Source organism: Xiphophorus hellerii, chromosome 12, assembly GCF_003331165.1.
Source record: "Xiphophorus hellerii strain 12219 chromosome 12, Xiphophorus_hellerii-4.1, whole genome shotgun sequence".
NCBI classification, from domain to species: domain Eukaryota; kingdom Metazoa; phylum Chordata; class Actinopteri; order Cyprinodontiformes; family Poeciliidae; genus Xiphophorus; species Xiphophorus hellerii.
Window position 1 is genome coordinate 4,480,783 of NC_045683.1, and position 27,096 is coordinate 4,507,878.

The 27,096-nt window shown below is 39.9% G+C and overlaps 1 protein-coding gene across 2 annotated transcripts in view; it reads right to left on the reverse strand.

Annotated features, from left to right (window-relative positions):
* Positions 1–27,096, reverse strand: part of fras1 (Fraser extracellular matrix complex subunit 1) — a 297,850-nt gene that overhangs the window by 176,496 nt on the left and 94,258 nt on the right. For both annotated transcript variants that reach the window (XM_032578347.1, XM_032578346.1), the window contains exons 4-9: positions 13,757–13,849; positions 8,714–8,873; positions 7,277–7,410; positions 5,902–5,985; positions 3,054–3,155; positions 1,809–2,000 (exon numbers count right to left, since the gene is read on the reverse strand). In XM_032578347.1, the coding sequence (XP_032434238.1) occupies positions 1,809–2,000; positions 3,054–3,155; positions 5,902–5,985; positions 7,277–7,410; positions 8,714–8,873; positions 13,757–13,849 (765 nt within the window). The remainder of the gene's footprint in view (positions 1–1,808; positions 2,001–3,053; positions 3,156–5,901; positions 5,986–7,276; positions 7,411–8,713; positions 8,874–13,756; positions 13,850–27,096) is intronic.

Here is a 27,096-nt window from a genome sequence, read left to right on the forward strand (position 1 = left end):
TTTTAAAGAAATAAATAAATAAAACAACAAATACAATAAATTATGAAGTCCTTCAAAATAAGGGCTGGTTGAGACCAACGCACCAGAGGGAAGTTTTATCATCTAGTTTTTGGTACAAAGAAGGAGAGAAAGGAGAAAAAAAAATCACACAAATGGAAATTATTGACCTCATTTTAATTTATCATGTGATTAATGGATTTATCATTTATTACAACAGGCTTGTCTACATAATTCATATAATTATCAGCATTTGGAAATTATAAATAAATGTTGGAAACAATTTTTTCCAACATTTAAAGCACCTATATTACATTTCTGGCAACAGATTCCTATAAATTTAGTATCAGCAATCAATAACTTTATAAAATAACCTAAACAGTTTGTTCTATTTCTTTTCTTTGGCCTTTGAAGGTTGTTCACAAGTCAAAAAGTCTCAAACAGTATGTATTCAGTCAGTGGAGCATGGCGTTATTAGTGGAGCGATCATAAACCGAACTAGAAATATTAGTTCCTCCTTCTGCCTACAGAGTCAAAAATGTCATTAAACCCATAACCTTCTCTGAACTGTAACGAACACTGAAGCACACACACTCTGGAAACTGAAAAGCTTTGATCTTCACAGCAACGTGACCTTGTTCATTTCAGGGCTGGACAAGTGCCAGTTATGCTACTTACAGTAAATGGCACTTAACAGTTTCAATTATCACCATATAGCATGATTAATGGTGTCTTATTGAGACCCCGCGGAGGGACATTAATGCAATATGATTAAAACTGCTTCATTCCTGCCCACCTTAAAGCAGACATTCACAATAAATAATGGAAACTCCAGTTATTGACCTTAAAAATCTTTGGATTTGCCTAGAAACTCTCCACTAATCCAGAATCCCACATTACCAGCTACCTTAAGAGTCCTAATTACCAGATGAAGTCTCTATTTTAAACTGGAGCCGATTCCACATGATAAGACCATTATATGTGAAGCACAGAGAGAAACCCTTGCAGCTGTCAGGTTAATTCATTTCTTTGGACCAAGCAGCACATTTTAAGGCTCTGCTTCTTCTCATTAGTTCCATCTTGTCTTTCAATTTGCTGCATCTTAACGAAGTGATTATCTGTGACAACCTTATAACCTTTAATGAATATTCTTTCTCCAGTTTCAGACAGTCTGGCGATATAATCTAGCTAAATGTAGAAAATGTAGAAAGAAAATAACTAAGCCAGCCTCCATTGACTCTATAGTTGCATTTTATAGAGACAATACAGGATTTTCGGTTGCAGGAGTGTCGCCTGTTAGTGAGGAAGAGTTCACATTAGCATTCATGGTTAATACTGATTCACTGGATTTAAACTGAATGTGGCATTTAATCTGATTAAGGTTAAAGTTCTCTGCTGAAACTCCTGAAGTAAAGTTCGACACATGAATACTCTAAAGAGAACCGAACCGGCTTCATGCATTCACTCCTGCTTGGTGAGAAAAGTTCTGCTACGTGTTCAGGGTTTCATAAATCCTGATTGAATCGTCTCGGTTATAAACCGACGCTGCGTTTTTCATAAAAAAGAAAAACTTTTCCTTTGTAACGTTTAGGGAGGAATTAGTGATACAAGCTTTAATATTTTTTAAAAGATACTTTGTTTTATTTACTGTGACAACTATTAGGAATTAAAAGATATGGACATTTGGGTTGATATGGATAGCCAATATTAAAATTGGTGTTATGATCGATAATCAGTTTTTACCGATATACAGTATATATCGTTAAAAATATCAATTCATATGAATGAACATGATGGACGGACGGACGGACCTGTGGACATCCAACATGGCCGCATTCGGCCTTCCGACAGACCACTTGACCCCGGTTACAGGCGCAGAACTCGCACCCTGTGCCGTTCCACATGTCTCCATGGTAACGGACCTCACCCTGGTACAGGCAGCTTCCTTTGGCGGGAGCACATTCGTCGCAGCACCGACCGGCGCGCCTCACTTTGGTCAGACCCTGTAGAAACAGAAACACAATCCACTACAGGAGAAAGAAAACTCAGAGAAATGTTTCTTTTTTCTGCTTGTTTTGAGGGAAGACGAGAGTCTAAAGGGGTTTCTTGTTGCTTCGTCACAGAAAAACACAGCTGAGCCCATCAGGCTGTTCTTCCAGCTTAATGTCAGAGAGCTGAAGAGACCAGATTTAGATGGATATTTTTATTTTTTATTCTAAAAGATTCATGTTTTGGTTTCTGTCTTGTTTTTCCTTGTCACTTATGTTTTCCAGTTGCTTCTCCACACACACCTGGTTTAGAAGTTTTTTTAAATTTATTTGTATATATTAGGATCTTGGGTTGTTCAGAGGAATCCTGACCAGAAACTCAAACAACTCAGAGGAGCAGCATCTCTACTCCAACAAAGCAGGCAAAGCGTACCTCCTTCTCTTCAAACTCCAAAAATGTTTTATAAACTGCCTTTTTTTTATTTTACAATCCAATATTTCCACCAAGTCAGTCTTTGCCACAAAATAATAAAGTACCAGAAATAAAAACAAATAATGTTTCAGATAAGCATTAAAATTATAAACAGTTGAGATTCAGATCTGTTACCTAATCCACATTAAAGGTATCAGTATGCACTTTGCAGCCATTTAATATTTTGGTGTGTGTGTGTGTGTGTGTACTGTGTTTTACGCTCCCCTGCGATTCCACCACCAATAGTTTCAGCGCACTAAAGAAGCTGCAAGATGAAATTTGCATGCAATTAAGGATTAAATGTCAGGCTGCGTGAATATTTTGTGCATGCATTGTGTGTGCTTGTGCGTGCAGGCGTGCGCGCGTGTGTGTGCACAAGTATTTGCACTTGTCATGCTGTGTTGCAGTAAAACTGTTACAGAGTTGCACTGTGGGAATTCGCCTCCGTTTTGGGAATATTATGCAAACCTCCCTGATGTATACATTTATATTTCAGCTTCAAGACTTTCTGTTTTGAGTTAGACTTCAAGACTCCTCGTTTTCTTCTTAAGAGTGCAGGGGTGGGTGTGTGTGTGTGTGTGTGTGTGATTGCTCACCTTGTCACAGACAGCTGGCCGACAGGTGTCTGTGTGACATTTCGACTGACCCCGGTCGCACACACATGTAGTGCAGGCGTCCTTCTGCCACTGCTCCCCATGCTGCAGGGAGACACAGACACACATTTAGATCGCTCCGAACTCTGAGTGCGACACCAAAAGCCGATTGAAATCCAGGGAGCTTTCTTCCTGTGAGGGCGAGACAGAAAAACAGGGGCGTCCTGGGAGGGAGGACGCAGTTCAAACACACAGCCGGCACCGAAATGTCAAACAAATCTTCTGTTTTAGGCTGGAAGAAGAAGAAAGGAGGCAAGAATAATAATAAATAAATGTGCAAAAGGTTAATTAATGAGATTCTGCTTTGTAAAAATGTTCACCAAATCAAATTTAAGACTTTTTAAAACTATTATGTTAGTCACTCAAAGCACATAACATAGAATTAGACTGAATAGATGCACCCCTGTGAATCGGGCACATTGTCACTGATATAATTCTAGATTTTCTTACAATATCGGACTGATACAGACTACTATCGGATCTGTGAATCTCTAGAGATTAATGTATTTAACTTACATTGTTTTCTAATTAATTTAAGACATTTTAAGGCTTTAATTTAGGCTGTATACTGGATTATCTGTCCATCAACTCCATTAATCCAAGACGCAGATCCAGCAGGCAAACACAGACACTTAACTGAGACGATCTCCAGACCTGCCTGAGTTATTCCCAGGCCAGCGGTGATAAATATAATCCCTGTAGCAAGTTCTGGGTCTGCTGCAGGGTCTCCTCCAGGTCAGGAGCGTCTCCAGGACAAGCTGTCAGTTTACCCAGACATGGACATTTCAGCTGCTGTTTATGCTTCCAGCTGAAACTCTGAGTTATTTCCAGACTTCTTAAAAACTTGGCTAGAAGTAAAAATAGCAGACGTCAGAAAGAACTGCAAACGTTTTTATTTCCTTTAACTTTTTCACATTTTACCACTTAAGCCTCAACAATAAACTTCAGAGATTAATTGGGGTTTTATTTGTCAGACAAAGCTGAGCATAAATATGAGATGGAAAGAAAATGAGAAATGTTTTTTGCTAAGATTTTCAGACAGAAATCTCTGTTGTGCTGATTTTTGTGTTTTCATGATGTAAAGCCATATTGCTGAAATGCGCAATATAAATAAAATTTGATTTGATTTAATTAATGTCTTGTTGAAAAGTTACTTGCAAGTTAGTTTAGTCTTATTCCAAGTGTGCTAAGATATTTCCACTAGAAAATAGCCCAAAAATACTTTTGTGTTTTTGAATTTTATGAATGGTTCTGCTGTTTCTGGCCTTAGAAAGTTGTTAGCAAACATTAGACCAAGAAACACAGCAAGAAGAAAGTTGTGAAGTAGCTTAAAGCAGGGTTAGGTTATAAAACAATACCACTAGCTCTGAACATCTCCAATTAAATGAATATGTAAATCAAGTAATTTCATTTTGTGCATGTTCCCCCGGACCGGCTTCATATCTGGTGAGTTTCAGGTCTCAAATTTAAAATCCAGTTTATATTGAGGTCGCCGTCCTGCAGACGTCAGATTTAATTCCAACTTAATTTCTCTTTAAAGTTAAACGGCTGAATTAAATATTGACCCAAGGCTCGGAAAATGCAAATGATTTCAGTATTTAAGACATCAAAACACAGAGAAGCTGTTTGAACATCAATCATCTCAGAGTGATTTATGACCTTCCAGGAGGATTTAAATTCTCACCTGAACAAACAGATCAAAAGAGCTCAGAATAATCATTTATATTCAACCTGAACGTTGTTTTAACATTCAGTGACTCGTTCTTCATTTACACACGCTTACCGGGGGTAATTACTGAGCAAAACTGTATCTGTATTTAACAAGTTTAGATTAAAAGAAAGCACAAATACAGACTTTTTATTTTTTTTTATTTTGTGTTAACTGAAAAAATAAACTTTTAAAAATCATTGTTTTAATTAAAAAGGGAAGGAATCTCATTTTGTAGAAAATAGAGGAGAGATAATTCCAGTTAAAACTCATTAACAAAGAAAAGGACATACATTAAAATTAGGAAACTTTATGTGTTTCTTTTAATAAAGCAAACACAAAATACATTTTTATATTTTACATCTACCAGTGCATCTCCATAAATTAAGATACTACTGAGAAGTTATTTTATTTTATTAATTCTCATTACTAAAAGTGAAATGTCATATAAATTAATTAAATACTGATGTTTTCAAGCCATTATTCCTGCTAATTATGTTTCTCAGCCAATAAAAACACAACATTAGATTAGAATTTTCCACCAGATCAATAAAAAACTGCTTTAATGCAGAAATTATTTTCAAAAAGTTATCTAATCTAATTTGTGCCTGTTCAATTATTTACCCAAAAATTTGAGAAAATTAGAGCACTTTGTTTCATTTAAATATTGTATGTTTTGTAAGCAGGTGAAAAAATTAATTCACTGAACTATTTATGGAGATTTTATGTGGGGAAAAAAACCCCAAATTGTGTCCAGTGAGTATTTTACTCTTCATGAGACTTGAGTCTAGGCTGTCTTCAGTCAGAGGCTTCTTCAAATTTGCTGTAATACAGACTGCTACTGGAGATCTCTCCTACCAACACCCATCACTACTGAAGAATTTGAATAAATACAAGTTACAAAAACATTCAATTTCCCTTTGGGATCAATAAATTTAATTGAATAAAACTTAAGAATAGAGAGGGACGCACGATGTGATAAAAGTGAGAGATGAGAGTCTGCACGGCGCTGAAAACACAGCAGGAGGAAACAAACAGCGAGTAAAGAGGACGGATTGAGGCTTTTAGGAGCGCGAGGCCCACCTGGTACTGTGTTCCAGCAGAGAGACAAGGGTTGGACACACACTGGGGACAGCAGTGGCCTGGCTGGATCACCAGGTTCTCATGCTGGAAGAGGAGGAAAACACGTCAGAACAGGTGTAACTTTGGTGAGACAGAGAAAACTCCTTCCTAATATTCCGGTCTTTATTCCGGTCTTTAACAGGTTCTGAGTCAGAGCAGGACGATACAGCTGGCAAATGTATCATGAAATAAATGTCTCATATCAGTACATATCTATCGATAATTATTTATCCTTTTTTTGTTTTGTTTTAAATATCTGAAATACAACCAAACTTATGCTGTGACCTTTTCTGTTTTAACCACAGTTTTTATTTCACATTGTTTTTTTTATTTTTAAGCAGTTAGGAGGCAAAGTGGGGGAAACCTGAAACTGCTGCTGTGCCAGTTACTCAGCAGGTCGTTGCTAGGTAACCAAAGCCGGGAGGGAACTTGAAACAGCTCGTTACCCAGCAGGCTGTTTTGTTGCTAGGCAACCAAAGAATGAGTGAGTTAGTTGATTCCACCAGAAGTTGAGCAGCTGAAGCCTTTCCTCTGCCTACATCCCCCAGAATGCCGTGTGGTTCTGGATCGGAGTTCAGCAAATATTCCACATATTGAGTAATCTATCAGATCTATCGTCTATTGATACTGATCGCGTGTCTGTCTCCACTCTGGCCTCATCCGTCTAAAGGACAATATCTAGAAATGTTGTGGTTCATTTAAAGGGAAAGTATTATGTGTTTTTCAGCCACCTAGTGTCATTTTATAGAACAATCAAGTAACTATGTAACCTTCAGTTGATATAAAAATACTACACGACTTAAACTAAAATTGACTTTGTAAATTAACGCCTTGAAATTGGATCTGTGTCTCTTTAAGAAAGTTTTGGCAACAACCCGGGATTGTGCTAACACACACACCTGTTTGTGTGTTTAGGTCCTCTCACACACACCTGTTTGTCCCAAACCAACAAACAACCAGTACAACAGCTTTAATGGAAATGTTGATCATCAGTTACTTAAATACATTTAATTTACAGAAAATGGCTGCTGCTTTAATTCTTTATTCCTCTGGATTCAACATTGAAGTACTTAGTTTCTCATTGAAAGCGTTTCTATTTTGATTTAGATGTTGGTTATTAAACAAGGACAGTGTGAAAAACACCATAAACCCTAAACTTTCTTTTTATCATGGCTATTTTATCTAATAATTTTGACGCTCCTCTCATCTCTTTGTCTAAATTTCAGCGTCACTCAGCATTAATCTACTGAATTCAAATAACTGAGCTGAGCAGGACAGACACAAAGCCACAGAATAAAAATGAGAGCACTCAAACTGTGTTTGAGATGAAACTCACTGGTCTGCAGGCCACTTGCTGACACTCCACCACCGAACACTGGGCCTTCCCACTGCTGCACACACATCTGGTACACAAGCCGGGCTCCCACTCCTCTCCATCCCTGTAGACCACCGCCTGCCAGGAGCAAGACTCTGACACGCACCAACAAAAACTAAATGAGTAAACAGCAAAGATGGCCGCCGGGTGAAGAGCAGGCTCTGTAAGCATTACTTTCCTGCACGATCTGTGATTTAGAGTCAGGAAACAAAGAGAATTAGCTAATTAGCTGCTAAACGGCGAGATAAATCATTGTCGCTCCAAGACATCATTAGATCCAATATTAACGTTTCAGCACGAATCTGAAGATCTGGTGGAACGTCATATCTGCACGTGGTTAATTAGTTCATAAATATGGCGTCCAAGGATGTGAATTTAAAATTATTCCTGTGTTTCACAAAATCTGTGAAAAAATTAAAACATTCTGGAATTTCAAGATGTGCAACAAAAATAATATCCATCTGTGAAAGAACTCCTCGGCTGAAAAAAATACTTATTTAGTATGAATTTCACATTTTCCAGTTTGCTTTTGTGCAAAAACACAAAATCTTACCAAGTAATTTTGGTCTAATTTCCATTTTAGTCGTACAATAAAACTAAACATACTGACGAGTAACTTTTCAGGAAGAAATAGCAGCTCGATTTAAATCAATTATTCCTTACATTGAAGAAAAAATGCTATTTATAAGTTAAATAAATCTGCCAGTGAAGATTTTAGCTTACAAAATGGGAAAAAAGTATTGTTTCACTCAAAGTTAAGCTGAAGGTTAAAGTAAAAATCTGCACAATGCGGCAATATTTTGTACAATTATTTGTCAAAATAGCTGCTAGGATAATTTCAAATGATATTTGAAGATATTTTAATTTCACTTAACATCACTCTCGGTTACACAGAATAGAAATTGTATATTTTATTTTAAATATTTTTAAAGTTAAGTTAAACAGAAGGTCACTTTATTCAAAAGTAGAGGGACAAACTATTTTAAAGTAATGTTTTATCATTTTTATGCTAAGTTTCAATAATCGTATCAACTTGAAATGTATTCAAAGCAAACTAAGACATTTATTATATATTTTAAGAATACTGATTGAATACAGATGTGTACTTAAGATTACTTCCTGAGTTTATAGACCTGTATCATTGTTCCACTGACTCATTATAACGGTTCCATTGTCTAAATGTCAAAATTGTTCATATTAAGCTAAAAATATTCTGTAACTTGTAATTGTCAGAAATTAGAAGATGAAATCTGCAATTTCTCAAAACAACAATAATTCAAAATATACAGCCTGTATAAGATCTTTGCAGAACAATAAATGCTTTATTAAAAACAATCTAAAACAAATGCAGTCGGTATTAAAGTCTTCATGTACAGCGGAATCTGAAGCAGCTCTCACCTCCATTACTGCCACATTTGGGGCAGCAATCCCCAGTTGGGATGAACGGGTTCTGGTCCGGCGAACAGGTGAGTTGGGGGCAGGGCCGGGCATGGCAGGACACACTCCCTTTAGAGCAAACACACACCGAACAGGGAGAGAGACTCCACTGGCTGTCGTGCTGTGGGAAGCAAACAAACAAAGAAAAAAAATTAATTACATGGAGAAATAAAACCTAAGGCAGAAATAAGACAGGAAGGAGAAGAGGCAGTGAGATGAAGCAGACGGAGGAGAAGAAATGCTCTAAGCCTGAGTGACAGATGAGAAAACAGACACTGAGTGGGTAGGAAGGATAAGGAGTGACTAAATACAATGGCATATTAGGAACGGTAAATTCCCGCCAAAATTTTTTATAAAACTATTAAAATATAAAGCCTAAGAAATTTTCTGAAAAAAAATCTTGGACATTTTTGAGCTCCAAAAGTCTGCAAGAAAAAAGATTAATCTAAGAAATTTTCTGGAAAAAGCGTTGATTTTTCTGGGTTTCCAAAACCAAAAATGTTTGACTTTTCAAGCTCAAAAAATTTCCAAAAGTCAAAGATTTTCACCTTTTGAAGTTTCCACGTTTCTTTCCAGAAAATCTCTCAGATTAATCTTAAATTTTTTGACTTTTCATGCTCAGAAATTAAGTGTGAAATAAGTGTAACACAACTTAACTTCCAATGTCCTTGCTAAAGCCAAAATGTTGCCGAATGATTGACGCAATTTTACTTACAGCCGCTTCAACATTTTACATTTCCTCCATTTTCTAAATCTCACCGTCGTCTCTTTCACTTCTTGATTGGCTGGGGTGAAGTCACATGACCACCAACTGTAAACGTAGAGCTGCGTCTTAAAGGGACATGAACAGAGCCTACCGTAGCGTAGCCAAAAAAAGAGCAAAAACTACTTTTCTTTTAATTTTTAATAACCTGAAAAATCACGTCACTTTTTCTCATAAATTTCGGTGTCAGTTAATTTTCGGTTTATCACCCAGGTCTCCCCTTGAGGTCATTTTAATAAAAAATATTTCCTGAACAAATATGAAAAATGAACTGCAATAAGGCAAAATTGAGTTTAATTATGTTTAATTTGTCTATATAGCAATTTAATCAAACAAAAGTCAGAGTAAAAAACTTGCTAACGAATAAAAATAGATTGATTTGGGTACAAAGCAAGATAAAGCATTTATTAAAGCAGTAAAATGAAATTTAAAGGTTTTCAAACAGATTCCGGAGAATAAGCGACTTAAAACTGAAAGCTCTGCCACCCAATCTGCAGATTTAATCTCTTTAGTGATATACAGAGGTGTATACATTATAACCACAAGTTCAATTATATTTATTAATTTCTACATTCCAGTTGTTTCTTTTTAAAGACGTTTGAATAATGTTGCCTATCATAATTTAGAGGTAAGTGTACAACGAAGGAGAAACAATGAAGGGAGAACAACACTGAGGACAGGAATCATTGTGAAGCTGAATTAAAATCAGAGATAACTCCCAGCCAGAGATGGAAGTGCTAAAGGCTGAAAGGAAAACATGAGACAGGATAAAAAGCAGAAAAAGACAGATTAAAGGAAAGTGTGAACATGAAAAGCAGATGTCTAATTTAAATTTGAGCTGAGCCTCAATAGTTATCTCAAGTGCCTTGGGCTAAATCTAAACTATGCTATAGCTAGCTAGCTAGTGGCTAACAGTAAAAATTATGACTTTTCCTGGACTTTCTTTTAATATGAAATCTTGGCTTTATATACCTCCACAGGCCTTACCCATTCATAAATCTCAAATGTAATCATTTCTATGAATGAGAGAAGTACAGTAGATAAAATCCACAAGTTAATTTCACGCATTTCATCTGCTACTGTAGTGGTTCCCAAAGATTTTCTTCTGGCCCCGCCAGTGTTTCCCAAAGATTTTCTGGGCCCCCCTATGGATTACAATAAAATCCCCCCCAAAAACGAATAACAAAGTTGAGCTTTTTGGCACTGCGTCCCCTCTAGGGGGCGCGCCCCACACTTTGGGAACCACTCTGCTACTATATCAATATGAGGGTGATGTATACTTTTATTTTATATATTTTATATTTTATATAAAATATATATTTTATATTTTATACCTTTCCCTTTTAAATTACATAAATAGACATAAGCATTAAATTAAACCATATTAAATAAAACAAACCATCTAAACCTGAATTAAAAGCAAACAAACAGCCAGTGTGGGTAGAAAAAAAGAGACACAAGAACAGTTAAAAAAATTATGGGGAAAGAAACCTAAGTAATTTATGATTCACAACTACTAAAATCTATGGAGCTAAATTGGCGCCATAACGTTTTTTCAACAGAAGAAATATTGAAAATGAGAAAAAAGATTTGAAACAGAGAAAATATTTTGAATCTGAGAAAAATAGTTTTAAAACTCAAAATAAAAATTTGAACCTAAAAAAAAATTAAAACCTGAAGATTTGAAACTGAAAAAAAAATTTTATAACTGAAAAATAAAAAAAAGTTTCAAAACTACTTTTCTAATTCAAATGTTTTTCCCAGGTTCAAAATAGTGTTTAAATTTCCAACTATTTCTTTTTTTTTTTTCTTTGAACAAACTTTATGGGCTCAATTTAGCTCCATATAAATCATTCATTTAATTATCTGATAGACAGAACTATATAAAACACTGGAATGAATCTGTGAGTTTATACTGAATGCCATTCCTAGAAGCTCTGTCTCTTTAAATAACCAACCAACAAACTGTCAAGTTTTTCCTTCACAACTGAACATTTAAATTTTGTAAATGTGCTAAAATAAAACCAGTAAGCGACGACACTTTTGTAAACGTTCAAGTTCAGTTTGAAAAATCATTTAGAGCTTAAAATACAATTAAGGGAGTCAAGTCTTTTGATGTCTGCAAAATAGTTTCCAACAACCGACTACTGTTTATGAGTTGCAGCAGTTTAAAAATATTCTGTCCTTTGGTGGAAAAAGATTAAATCCTCAAAAAAGCCATGACTTCTGAGCACAACTCCTCCCCCAGCTGCCCAGATCCGTGTGAAGCGCCATGCCACTGCGATGCCAGCAGAATCTGTAAGCCCTGCCAAGAAAAAGACTTGTTTCTCTTGAGAACTTGTACTGTCTAAATTGGCTGCCAAAAGCTGAAGGACGCTTGATTGAAGATAAACAAGGGAGTGATGCTTTTGTGTGAGGAGAGAGGTGGAAAAGTCTCAGGAAACAAGTTTTTTATGAAGATGAATGCCAGTAATGTCAGAAAATGTATCAAAACACAATTCTGCTTCCATTGGTGAATGAATAAAAGAAGGCTGTATTAGACAGAGACTTGAAGCTGGAAATGGAGAGACTTGCAGCTGACTAATTTTTGATGTTTTGTGGTATTTTCTTGCAGAAAAGACTCACCAATTTTATGTTGGACAATACTTTCAGTAATAAACAAACAAAAAATGCAGCATAATTGAGATGTGGAAGAAAAATAATAAATGGTACGAGACATAATTACCAAATAAAAATTGGGAAAAAATTTGTTGGGTTTGCAGCATTTTCATTTTGAGCCACATCAAGATAATAAATATCCTCAAATTTGCAGGAGAATGTATTGATAAAGCTAATAAATCCCATTAACACATTGGGTAAATATGCTTTAGATCAATGATGTCCAAACCTTTTGCCATGAGGGCCAAATTATTAAGTTGAAAGCACTTTGGGGCCACAAAAGGTATTTTATAGTGGCAGTATTATGTGTTTTCCAGCCATAAAGTATAATTTTATAGCACAATTCAGTAATTATATTACCTTCAGTTCATGCTATATATATCAAATATGACTTCCAGATTCAACGTCCTGAAATTGGGCCGCTGTCTCTTTAAGAAACTCCTGCTCTTTCTGACACTCTGCCTTCAGGAAGTCACCACAACAGAAATACTGCCCCTTTAAAACAACCTTTTTGTGCCTTTTTATATTTTATCTCCTCAGTAATAAACTAAAAATGCAAAGTTTGATTTAAATCAAACTTGTAGAAAATGGATCTGTAAATCATGGTAGGTTTTTGTTATTGTCAAACATTTTCAAACTGCCTGACATTGTCTATTTTTCTTTTTTGGGCTCTAGATGATTTGCGTTTGAGTAAAATGGGTCGATGTACAGTATGTGCTTACTCTAAAGCTAAGACGAAAGCAGAAACATCGTTAATTATTGGCAATCTATTTTTATACCTCATTTTTATTAAAACAGGATGTCATTTATTTGAAAAAAACCTTCCCTATAAGAAGAAAACGAGTCCATCTGCAGCAACTTGTGCACCACATTTACCACATAGCCAGGGAAAAAAAATGGGAAAAATGAGTTAATATTTGCACAGACCACTGATGTTAAAATTGGTCCATCCAGTCCAACTTTCCAATTTTAGAGTGAAATTACAGTCCTTACTACCTCGAAAAGATATTTCTGAGTAATATTTGAAATATTTTACAGACAGAGAACACACTGAACTCCAAGAAAGCCAGAAAGCTAATATCCATCAATACTTATAAGCCATACCCGCCTGTTTTTCTCCTTTCAGGCTTGTTGGCGTCCAGCTGCTGCTGTTAGCATCCCACATTTGACCCTAAAGGTCATCCCAGAAGTATTGGATAAGGTTGAGGTCAGACTCTTTGCCCCAACTAAGAAAGCAATTCTTTCCGAACAGCCTTTCTACCGAAGGCAACATTATTTTAAAATAGGAAAAGTCAGAAATTATTTGAGCTAAACTAATAAAAAATGATCACCATAAGCTGCTGATTATTAAATTATTAAATTGATTAATTCTGTAATAAACATGTAGGGAGCAAAAGTATTTATCCAGATTTTCTTATGTGGCAGCCACAAATTTGAGGTGTTTTTAATTTATCTTTTTAATTTATCATGCAATTAACTGATTTATTGCTAATTGCAACAGGTGTAGGTGTGTTTATTAGCTCTAAACGGGTTAAAAGATGTCAGAGAAAGGACAAAAAGCAACACTTTTTGACTCTACTCACCCCATAAGTAACTCCTTCGTACTGGCAGGAGTCCTGGGATGAGGAGACGCACTCTGGACAGCACTTGTTGGCAGGAATCCTCAGAAATTCACCCTGTAGGATAAAAACACACAAAAACACGAATACAAGCTGAGCCTGACCAAACACACACACACAGTAACCCAGAGTCAGCAAGGGAAAATAAATAACCAGCACCGAATACAAAGCACATCAAATTCAGCATGTCTATTTCCATGGTTATTAACTGCCAAGAGGTTCCGATAGTAATGAATATATAAGGACTTTATCAGATACACCACATGTGCACCCCTGCAACAAATATACAATACACCAGGCTGGACCTTTTGTTTATTTATGCTTTTTGGGGGGGGGGCTCTGTTTTCACGTGGTAATTGAAGGCAGAAAGTGTGGCAGGAATCAAATGAGAAAGCAGCAACAGCCGGGCTTCGGTAGTTTAGGTATTGTTTATCGGAATAAAAATGGTAAGAGACGGAAAAAGTGATAGGGAAGGAATACAATTTCTGGAAGGTGAAAATAAACATCCCCACGGAGCGTCAACAGCTGTATTGTGTTAATTGAAAAAGGGGGAGGGGTATATACATGGATTGCAGCAGAAGGCAAATTGTTTCTGAACAAGCACAATAAAAATCTACTGCATGAATGGAAAAGGAGAAGTGTGGTCGGTAACAGATCAGTGTTAAAATGTGCCTCACAGCTCAGCATCCATCATCCATATATTTCATCTAATATATTATCCTTAGTAAATAAACGCCTAATATAAACCAAGCTTTTTTATACAAACTCACTATCTAAGGACGTGCCAGTCAGGATTTTATTAGCGATTTCCGATTTTCTTTAAGGTTTGACCTGATTCAAATAGTAAACTCATTTTCCCCAACGATTAAAAACAGCAGTTATCAAGCGAGTAATAAAAAGAACAACCTGGACAAATCACTACTGCAGAATTACAGGCCAATCTCCAGCCTTTCATGCATCTGCAAGGTCGTAGAAAAAGTTGTGTTTCAACAGTTAAACAATTTCCCAACTGGTTTGACGTCAAAGTGTTCAATGACATCCACATAAACACAGATTGTGGAAGAATCACAGTGCAGCTTTTGACACTGTTGACCATGAAATATCATTGAAACGACTGGAGAGTTGGGTAAGATTGTCTGATTCTGGTACATAAAGGGGAACTATGATGCAAAATTCACTTTTTGCATTTCTTTATACTTCCATTTGGGGATCAACTGCTTCTAAAAACAGGCCAAATGCTTAAAAAAAAAGAAAACCAAGCTGTTTTTGGCAATAAGAAGAATTTATTTTGTCTTTTTTAAAGAGCTCTTTCAAAAACCTCCAGATTCCGCCGTAACCTAGCAACCCCTGCCAAGGCTAGCCTTGTTACCTAGCAACCCAAGTTGAGTTCCGGCACATTTGGTCAGCTGGTTTTGCTGCTGTACAATGGCTACTGGAAAAGACAAGGTTTTGTTGTTGACTTATCATCCAGAAACCACTTGCTGTACTCTTGTTGGTTGTGCAGGAGGCTCTACTTCTGCTTTTCAAAATCTGTTTGCAGCCATTTTCACATGCAAGTGTAAATGTTGAGTTGGGGCCAGCAGCAGCTTATTTTGATTTAAAGTGCCAGGAGGCCCTAAAACAGCTCATTCTAGACAGAACTGATCAGACTGAAATCTCATCATCTAAAAATGATTTTGTGCAAAAAAAAAAAATAAAATAAATAATGTTTTGTATAGCTAATATACCTATCCTGACCCGTTTAAAAAAAGCATGAAAGGTCACATTTAAACTGGGTTGAGTCTTACCCAAAGAACATGAGGGAACTTCTGTTTCTCATCAAAACAGGCAGAAGTCATGTGAGGTACCACAAGGTTCCTACCTGGAGCACCTGTTATTTAATAGCTACATGCTCCCACTTATTCAGGTGGTAACAAATAATAAGATTAGTTACCATAAATATGCAGATGATACACAGCTCTACATTATGATGTCACCAGTCGACTCCATGCTCTGAACAGATGCTTAAAACAAACCAATTCCATAACTTTCTCCAGCTGAACAGAAACAAAACTGAAGTTATTATATTTGGGCCTAAAGAGGAACAATCTAGAGTCAACCCACAGCTTCAGTTATTGCAACTAAAAACTGCCGATCAGCCCCAAAATCTGGGTGTAGAGATGGAATCTGACCTGACCCTTCAGAGTCACATAAAGACAGTTACAAAGTCGGCCTTCTATCACCTGAAGAACATTTCCAGGGTTAAAGGACAACAAAATCTTGAGAAACTCATCAATGTGTTTATCTTTAGTTACACTGACTAAAGACGAACAGGCCTACCTGAAACGTCAACCAAACAGTTTCCATATTGAAAATGTAACATTTATCTAACTGAAAAGTAAAAAAAAAAAACATTTACCCAGTTTTATATATTTTTGTCTGGTCATCATATTTACAGACATATTTTTGTTAAATGCCTTTGTTCTTTTGTCTGTATCATCCACAGTTTTATCATCTGGGTCTAGTGATGGACTCTGACCTGAACATTCAGAAACACATAAAGACAATTACAAAGTCTGCCTTTAATCACCTGAAGAACATTTCCAGGAATAAAGGACTGATGTCCAGCAAGATTTAGAGAAACTCACAATTGTTTATCTTTTTATGAATATATTAATGCAAGAGTGTCGTCACAGGCCTGCCTAAAAGGTCAACCAGGCAAAAATCTACATTTCTCTAGCACAGAAAAAAAGTTACCCAACTTTTGATTTTTTTTTCCTGATGATAAATATCAAATGTACTTTTTTTGATAAATGTATGTCTCTCTGTTATCTGTAATGTCCAGAGTAAGCCCCAGGGTGTGAAAAATGTTTTTCACTTGACAGGTTGCTTCGAATAACTATTAAACCAGCACTAAACAATCTCCAGATGCTCTACAGAAAGGTCAGTTTGCAGAGAACTGAAAAAGTAAGATAAATGTGCGCTCAAATACCCAAGATGGGGATTTTAAAAGAAAGGCATTTATTCTGAGCCTGGCAGATGATTCGATCTCCACAGTTTTATCGGTTTGGGTGACGGGGAGTCAGATTTAAAGAGCTTTCTTAATGGTGGGGGTACATGGGTTGCTGAGCATGATGACTAACTTTTAATTAGCGCCGCATTGCCAGCCAGCAGAGTGGAATCCATCAGACATTGATTGTTGCCTTAACTCAGCGTGGGGATCATATCTGAAGCCATTACTGCAGGCTTTATGTTTAAAATTCCATTTAGGGAGAAGAATGGGATGGAAAAGAGGAATAGATGGATTTTTGAGATAACTGTTTTTAAAATATGTTTTCAGGGAGTTCCAGCAGAGAGGAAACTTGATTCAATGGGACTAAATGTGACTAAAGCTGCAACCTGCTGCACAAAAAAGCTCCATGCAGTGAAAAGACATAAGATACATAAATAGGAAAGCCTTGCAAACATTTGAGATCAGAAACTTTTTACTTCCGGAATGATTTTTTGTTTTATTACAGATGTGTTTTGATCAATATTCCCATCCATTTTGCAGCGTATTGACCAGTAGTGTTGGTCAATACGCTGCTGTTGGTCAATACGCGGGTCTGCAAGGGTCTGCAACCCAGAGCTGCAACTTTGGCCAAACATGTTGGAGACCTAAGAAACCTTTTTAATCAGAAACATGTAAAAAAAAAAAAAAAAAAAAGATTTAAAAATATATTAGCAACAAACTTGCAAATTCGTTCTTCATTTTCCTTTTCTTTGGAACAGTTCCTTCATGTTTGAAAAATGTTATTTTTTTGTTCTAAAAACCCAGAATCACAAATAAATATCTAGTTTTTAAATTGAAAATAAACTATCATTACAGCAGGTGTTCATTAACCTTTACAAGAATTTAAATTATTAGGAATGAGGGAAAAATTGTTTTTTGGTTTGTAAAGGTTGGTGACCCCTGGTCTAATCCTTTAAATCAATCAAGATACAAAATTGTAAAGATTTTTTTTTAAAACATGAAAATAAAATTACCTGGTGAAGTACAAGAATAAATAAATAAAACTATTTCTCTAGAAGAATAGCACACTGCAAAACCACAAAGTCTTACAAAGTATTTTAGTCTAGTTTCCAGACAGATTATTAGGCCCGAGCAGCAAAGCGCTGCGAAGGCCTATTGTTTCTGTACTGTTTCTTATTAGGCCCGAGCAGCAAAGCGCTGCGAAGGCCTATTGTATCTGTACTGTTTTATTATTATTCTGCCCCCCTCTTCGTGTGCCTTTTTGGGGGCTTTATCATATTCAAAAACTCACCAAACTTGGCGGTCGCAACTAGAAAATTTAAAAATTTTGAATTTTAAGGTTGTCGCAAGAATCGCAAAAAAAATTGCTGAACGGCGGCAACTAGCAATTTTCTGTTGACACAATGGTATGAACGTACTTCATCGTAGAGACATGAAATTTGGTACACTTGTAGAGCTCACCAAAAGACTCAGAACTTACATTTAATGTTATAAGCCAACTATCACAGAAAGTCGGCCATTTTGTATTGAACGTCCATTTTTTACCTCGATTTTGACGTTTACAGCCTTCGTATTTGATCGAACTCCTCCTAGGGATTTCGATTGATCGACTTCAAACTCGGTCAGTCTGATCATAAGGCATGTTTGATTTAAAGTTATCAAATTGGTGAGTTTTGGAGCATGTTGAAGGGGGGTTAGCAGGGGTCAAAGTTCACCTACTCGCCATGAAACACGAAACTCTTATATTTCCTATATAAAAACACAAAGAGGGACCAAACTTTCAGTGATTGATCGGCATCGGGTGCCCTACAATACCCTATGGTCAAATGATGACATCACTTAGGCCACGCCCCCTGAGAACAGGAAGTGTCATGTTTTACTGTGAACGGTCGCTATCTTAGCCCTTTGACCTAATCAACATGAAACTGTGTCCAGAGACAGAAGACATGTTGGTGTGTTGTGGATTCCAACCCCGACCGGCTTTGACATAGCAGGTGGGCGTGGCGGCGTGGCGAAGTGACCTGTAACGCCGTTGCCATACGTTTGGCTCTGAATTCCACAATTTCGGGCCCAGCTGCTCCAAACTTACTAGGATGGATCCTTATCCACCCACCGACCGGAATTCATAACAAAATTTGGTGGGCGTGGCCTAATTTCTCTATAGCGACCCCTAGAGTATTTTAAATGAACAGCCCTAAGCCATGCTTTAACCTAGAATTACGAAACTTGGTACACATGTGTATCTTGTCAGGACGTACAAAAAAGTCTATTAGAGCCATGGTCGAAACCCAACAGGAAGTCGGCCATTTTGTATTGAAGGTCCATTTTGGACCTCGAGTTTGACGTTTACAGCCTTTGCATTTGATCGAACTCCTCCTAGGGATTTCGATTGATCGGCTTCAAACTCGGTCAGTCTGATCATAAGGCATGTCTGATTTAAAGTTATCAAATTGGTGACTGTCTGAGATTGCTGAAGGGGGGTTACCAGGGGTCAAAGTTCACCTACACGCCATGAAACACGAAACTCTTATATTTCCTATACAAAAACACATAGAGGGACCAAACTTTCAGTGATTGATCGTCATCGGGTGCCCTACAATACCCTATGGTCAAATGATGACATCACTTAGGCCACGCCCCCTGAGAACAGGAAGTGTCATGTTTTACTGTGAACGGTCGCTATCTTAGCCCTTTGACCTCATCAACATGAAACTGTGTCCAGAGACAGAAGACATGTTGGTGTGTTGTGGATTCAAGCCCTGACCGGCTGCGATGAAGCAGCTGGGTGCGGCTGCATGGCGAAGTGACCTGTAACGCCGATGCCATACGTTTGCTTCCAGATTCCACATGTTTCGACCGAGCTGCACCAAACTTGGCTTGAGTGATGCTGGTGTGATACCTGAAAATTCTATGTCATCAGATTATGACGTCATCTAAGCCCCGCCCCCTCAGAACAGGAAGTGCTATTTTTTTCCTTGGAAACTTTCATCTATGGCTCTCTTGACCTAATCAAGGTGATTCTGTGTTGGATGACAGATAGGAAGTTGGTCTCGCTTGCTTTAAAGTGCCAAGAGTTTTCAATGGCGGCAACGCCGTTCGTATACGTTTGCCTCTACATTCCACATATTTTGACCGAGCTGCATCAAACTTGGCCTGAGTGATCCTGGAGGCTTGCCCGTCAATCCTACGTCATCACATTATGACGTCATCTAAGCCCCGCCCCCTCGGAACCGGAAGTGCCGTTTTTTTCCTTGGAAAGCTCTGTTTATGGCTCTCTTGACCTAATCAAGGTGATTCTGTGTTGGATGACAGATAGGAAGTTGGTCTCGCTTGCTTTAAAGTGCCAAGAGTTTTCAATGGCGGCAACGCCGTTCGTATACGTTTGCCTCTACATTCCACATATTTTGACCGAGCTGCATCAAACTTGGCCTGAGTGATCCTGGAGGCTTGCCCGTCGATCCTACGTCATCACATTATGACGTTATCTAAGCCCCGCCCCCTCGGAACAGGAAGTGCCGTGTTTTTCCTTGGAAAGCTCTGTTTATTGCTCTCTTGACCTAATCAAGGTGATTCTGTGTTGGATGACAGATAGGAAGTTGGTCTCGCTTGCTTTAAAGTGCCAAGAGTTTTCAATGGCGGCAACGCCGTTCGTATACGTTTGCCTCTACATTCCACATATTTTGACCGAGCTGCATCAAACTTGGCCTGAGTGATCCTGGAGGCTTGCCCGTCGATCCTACGTCATCATATTATGACGTCATCTAAGCCCCGCCCCCTCACAACAGGAAGTGCCGTTTTTTTTCCTTGGAAAGCTCTGTTTATGGCTCTCTTGACCTAATCACGATGATTCGGATGATAAACTCTGTCAATGCTCGCTGCTGGCTGAACCGTGTGGGCGTGGCCAAACGGCGAATATCAGTCCCTCGCCATATTCATACGTTTGGCTCTAATTCACACATGGATCATCCGATTGGCGCCAAACTGGATATGTATGACCTTTGTTCACCTCTAAAGAGCCCGACGGGTTTGAGATGTAATTTGACTCCACTGCGCCCCCTAAGTTAATACATCGGCCGTATCTCCTCGACGCATCGACCGATCTGCGCCAGATTTTTTGACAGTCGTCGGGGAGCGCCGCCGAATGCATTCACGCCTGTCGCCCGGTGGACGGGCGGGGAAAATGCGCGACAGCTTCTGCGGCGGCTGGCGGGCGGCGGTGCTGGAAACTGCGGCGGAGCTTCTGCGGTGGGGAGCGGGCTGCGGCTCTGGAAAACGCGCGAGAGCTTCTGCGGTGGCCGGAACCCCCGCGGTGGCCAATAGGCCGGAGCGGCGCTTGCTGCGAGGGCCGCCCGAGGCTGCTTGCAGCTTTAATTAGGCCCGAGCAGCAAAGCGCTGCGAAGGCCTATTGTATCTGTACTGTTTATTAGGCCCGAGCAGCAAAGCGCTGCGAAGGCCTATTGTATCTGTACTGTTTATTATTATTAGGCCCGAGCAGCAAAGCGCTGCGAAGGCCTATTGTTTCTGTACTGTTTCTTATTAGGCCCGAGCAGCAAAGCGCTGCGAAGGCCTATTGTATCTGTACTGTTTATTATTATTATTATTACGATTCTTCCCACCTCTTCGTGTGCCTTTTTGGGGGCTTTATCATATTCAAAAACTCACCAAACTTGGCGGTCGCAACTAGAAAATTTAAAAATTTTGAATTTTAAGGTTGTCGCAAAAATCGCAAAAAAAATTGCTGAACGGCGGCAACTAGCAATTTTCTGTTGACACAATGGTATGAACGTACTTCATCGTAGAGACATGAAATTTGGTACACTTGTAGAGCTCACCAAAAGACTCAGAACTTACATTTAATGTTATAAGCCAACTATCACAGAAAGTCGGCCATTTTGTATTGAACGTCCATTTTTTACCTCGATTTTGACGTTTACAGCCTTCGTATTTGATCGAACTCCTCCTAGGGATTTCGATTGATCGGCTTCAAACTCGGTCAGTCTGATCATAAGGCATGTCTGATTTAAAGTTATCAAATTGGTGAGTTTTGGAGCATGTTGAAGGGGGGTTACCAGGGGTCAAAGTTCACCTACACGCCATGAAACAAAAACCTCTTATATTTCCTATACAAAAACACATAGAGGGACCAAACTTTCAGTGATTGATCGGCATCGGGTGTCCTATAATACCCTGCAGTGAAATTTTTTTTTTACGTAGGCCACGCCCCCTGAGAGCAGGAAGTGTAATGTTTTACTGTGAACGGTCGCTATCTTAGCCCTTTGACCTAATCAACATGAAACTGTGTCCAGAGGCAGAAGACATGTTGGTGTGTTGTGGATTCCAACCCCGACCGGCTGCGATGAAGCAGGTGGGCGTGGCGGCGTTGCGAACGCCATCGAATTTCGTTTGGCTCTGAATTCCACAGTTTCGGGGTGAGCTGCTCCAAACTCACTAGGATGGATCCTTATCCATCCCCGAACAGGAATCCATAGCGATATTTGGTGGGCGTGGCCTAATTTTTCTATAGCGACCCCTAGAGTATTTTAAATGAACAGCCCCATGCCATGCTTTATCCTAGAATTACGAAACTTGGTACACATGTGTATCTTGTCAGGACGTACAAAAAAGTCTCTTGGAGCCATGCTCTAAACCCAACAGGAAGTCGGCCATTTTGTATTGAAGGTCCATTTTGGACCTCGAGTGTGACGTTTACAGCCTTTGCATTTGATCGAACTCCTCCTAGGGATTTCGATTGATCGGCTTCAAACTCGGTCAGTCTGATCATAAGGCATGTCTGATTTAAAGTTATCAAATTGGTGACTGTATGATCTTGCTGAAGGGGGGTTACCAGGGGTCAAAGTTCACCTACTCGCCATGAAACACGAAACTCTTATATTTCCTATACAAAAACACATAGAGGGACCAAACTTTCTGGGATTGATCGTCATCGGGTGTCCTAAAATACCCTGTCGTGAAATTATTTTTTTACGTAGGCCACGCCCCCTGAGAACAGGAAGTGTCATGTTTTACTGTGAACGGTCGCTATCTTAGCCCTTTGACCTAATCAACATGAAACTGTGTCCAGAGACAGAAGACATGTTGGTGTGTTGTGGATTCAAGCCCTGACCGGCTGCGATGAAGCAGCTGGGTGTGGCGGCGTGGCGAAGTGACCTGTAACGCCGATGCCATACGTTTGCTTCTAGATTCCACATGTTTCGACCGAGCTGCACCAAACTTGGCCTCAGTGATGCTGTTGTGATGCCTGACAATGCTATGTCATCATATTATGACGTCATCTAAGCCCCGCCCCCTCAGAATGAATTAGAGAGATCTTCTGTGTAATTACATAATAAACAGTACATGTTCGTCGTTTGTAGGGCAATGCTGCCCTCTGCTGGCCACTAAAATAGTTTCATTATTTCAGTAATTCGACACCAGAGGGCAGCATTGCCCTGCAGATGAAATTCTTCGATTTTGTAATACACAGGAAAAAATGAAAAATTGGTATTTCTAACACAAAAACTCACAGAGACTCCAAACTTTCAGTGATTGATCGTCATGAGGTGGCCTACAATACCATATGGTCAAATGATGACATCACGTAGGCCACGCCCCCTGAGAACAGGAAGTGTCATGTTTTACTGTGAACGGTCGCTCTCTTAGCCCTTTGACCTAATCAACATGAACCTGTGTCCAGAGACAGAAGACATGTTGGTGTGTTGAGGTTTCCAACCCTGACCGGCTTTGAGATAGCAGCTGGGCGTGGCGGCGTGGCGAAGTGACCTGTAACGCCGATGCCATACTTTTGCTTCTAGATTCCACATGTTTCGACCGAGCTGCACCAAACTTGGCTTGAGTGATGCTGGTGTGATGTCTGAAAATTCTATGTCATCAGATTATGACGTCATCTAAGCCCCGCCCCCTCAGAACAGGAAGTGCTATTTTTTTCCTTGGAAATTTTCATCTATGGCTCTCTTGACCTAATCAAGGTGATTCTGTGTTGGATGACAGATAGGAAGTTGATCTCGCTTGCTTTAAAGTGCCAAGAGTTTTCAATGGCGGCAACGCCGTTCGTATACGTTTGCCTCTACATTCCACATATTTTGACCGAGCTGCATCAAACTTGGCCTGAGTGATCCTGGAGGCTTGCCCGTCAATCCTACGTCATCACATTATGACGTCATCTAAGCCCCGCCCCCTCGGAACCGGAAGTGCCGTTTTTTTCCTTGGAAAGCTCCGTTTATGGCTCTCTTGACCTAATCAAGATGATTCGGATGATAAGCTCTGTCAATGCTCGCTGCTGGCTGAACCGTGTGGGCGTGGCCAAACGGCGAATATCAGTCCCTCGCCATATGCATACGTTTGGCTCTTATTCACGCATAGATCATCCGATTGACGCCAAACTGGATATGTATGACCTTTGTTCTGCTCTAAAGAGCCCAACGGGTTTGAGATGTAATTTGACTCCACTGCGCCCCCTAAGTTAATACATCGGCCGTATCTCCTCGACGCATCGACCGATCTGCACCAGATTTTTCGACAGTCGTCGGGGAGCGCCGCCGAACGCATTCACGCCTGTCGCCCGGTGGACGGGCGGGGAAAATGCGCGACAGCTTCTGCGGCGGCTAGCGGGAGGCGAGGCTGGAAACTGCGGCGGAGCTTCCGCGGTGGGGAGCGGGCTGCGGCTCTGGAAAACGCGCGAGAGCTTCTGCGGTGGCCGGAACCCCCGCGGTGGCCAATAGGCCGGAGCGGCGCTTGCTGCGAGGGCCGCCCGAGGCTGCTCGCAGCTTTAATTATTATTACGATTCTGCCCCCCCAAAGAGGCGCCTTTTTGGGGGCTTTATCATATTCAAAAACTCACCAAACTTGGCGGTCGCGACTAGAAAATTTAAAAATTTTGAATTTTAAGGTTGTCGCAAAAATCGCAAAAAAAATTGCTCAACGGCGGCAACTAGCAATTTTCTGTTGACACAATGTTATGAACGTATTTCATCGTAGAGACATGAAATTTGGTACACTTGTAGAGCTCACCAAAAGACTCAGAACTTACATTTAATGTTATTAGCCAACTATCACAGGAAGTCGGCCATTTTTTATTGAACGTCCATTTTTTTCCTCGATTTTGACGTTTACAGCCTTCGTATTTGATCGAACTCCTCCTAGGGATTTCGATTGATCGACTTCAAACTCGGTCAGTCTGATCATAAGGCATGTTTGATTTAAAGTTATCAAATTGGTGAGTTTTGGAGTATGTTGAAGGGGGGTTAGCAGGGGTCAAAGTTCACCTACTCGCCATGAAACACGAAACTCTTATATTTCCTATAAAAAAACACATAGAGGGACCAAACTTTCAGTGATTGATCGGCATCGGATGTCCTAAAATACCCTGTGGTGAAATGATGACATCACTTAAGCCACGCCCCCTGAGAACAGGAAGTGTCATGTTTTACTGTGAGCGGTCGCTCTCTTAGCCCTTTGACCTAATCAACATGAAACTGTGTCCAGACACAGAAGACATGTTGGTGTGTTGAGGATTCCAACCCTGACCGGCTTTGAGATAGCAGCTGGGCGTGGCGGCGTGGCGAAGTGACCTGTAACGCCGATGCCATACGTTTGCTTCTAGATTCCACATGTTTCGACCGAGCTGCACCAAACTTGGCCTGACTCATCCTGGTGTGATACCTGACAATGCTATGTCATCATATTATGACGTCATCTAAGCCCCGCCCCCTCACAACAGGAAGTGCTATTTTTTTCCTTGGAAACTTTCATCTATGGCTCTCTTGACCTAATCAAGGTGATTCTGTGTTGGATGACAGATAGGAAGTTGGTCTCACTTGCTTTAAAGTGCCAAGAGTTTTCAATGGCGGCAACGCCGTTCGTATACGTTTGCCTCTACATTCCACATATTTTGACCGAGCTGCATCAAACTTGGCCTGAGTGATCCTGGAGGCTTGCCCGTCAATCCTACGTCATCACATTATGACGTCATCTAAGCCCCGCCCCCTCGGAACCGGAAGTGCCGTTTTTTTTCTTGGAAAGCTCTGTTTATGGCTCTCTTGACCTAATCAAGGTGATTCTGTGTTGGATGACAGATAGGAAGTTGGTCTCGCTTGCTTTAAAGTGCCAAGAGTTTTCAATGGCGGCAACGCCGTTCGTATACGTTTGCCTCTACATTCCACATATTTTGACCGAGCTGCATCAAACTTGGCCTGAGTGATCCTGGAGGCTTGCCCGTCAATCCTACGTCATCACATTATGACGTCATCTAAGCCCCGCCCCCTCGGAACCGGAAGTGCCGTTTTTTTCCTTGGAAAGCTCTGTTTATGGCTCTCTTGACCTAATCAAGGTGATTCTGTGTTGGATGACAGATAGGAAGTTGGTCTCGCTTGCTTTAAAGTGCCAAGAGTTTTCAATGGCGGCAACGCCGTTCGTATACGTTTGCCTCTACATTCCACATATTTTGACCGAGCTGCATCAAACTTGGCCTGAGTGATCCTGGAGGCTTGCCCGTCGATCCTACGTCATCATATTATGACGTCATCTAAGCCCCGCCCCCTCGGAACAGGAAGTGCCGTTTTTTTCCTTGGAAAGCTCTGTTTATGACTCTCTTGACCTAATCAAGATGATTCGGATGATAAACTCTGTCAATGCTCACTGCTGGCTGAACCGTGTGGGCGTGGCCAAATGGCGAATATCAGTCCCTCGCCATATACATACGTTTGGCTCTAATTCACACATGGATCATCCGATTGGCGCCAAACTGGATATGTATGACCTTTGTTCTGCTCTAAAGAGCCCAACGGGTTTGAGATGTAATTTGGGGAAAATGCGCGACAGCTTCTGCAGCGGCTAGCGGGCGGCAGTGCTGGAAACTGCGGCAGAGCTTCTGCGGTGGGGAGCGGGCTGCGGCTCTGGAAAACGCGCGAGAGCTTCTGCGGTGGCCGGAACCCCCGCGGTGGCCAATAGGCCGGAGCGGCGCTTGCTGCGAGGGCCGCCCGAGGCTGCTCGCAGCTTTATTCTTATTATTCTTCCACCCAAATGAATTGCCTTTTTGGGGGCTTTATCATATTCAAAAACTCACCAAACTTGGCGGTCGCGACTAGAAAAATTCAAAATTTTGAATTTTAAGGTTGTCGCAAAAATCGCAAAAAAAATTGCTCAACGGCGGCAACTAGCAATTTTCTGTTGACACAATGGTATGAACGTACTTCATCGTAGAGACATGAAATTTGGTACACTTGTAGAGCTCACCAAAAGACTCAGAACTTACATTTAATGTTATTAGCCAACTATCACAGGAAGTCGGCCATTT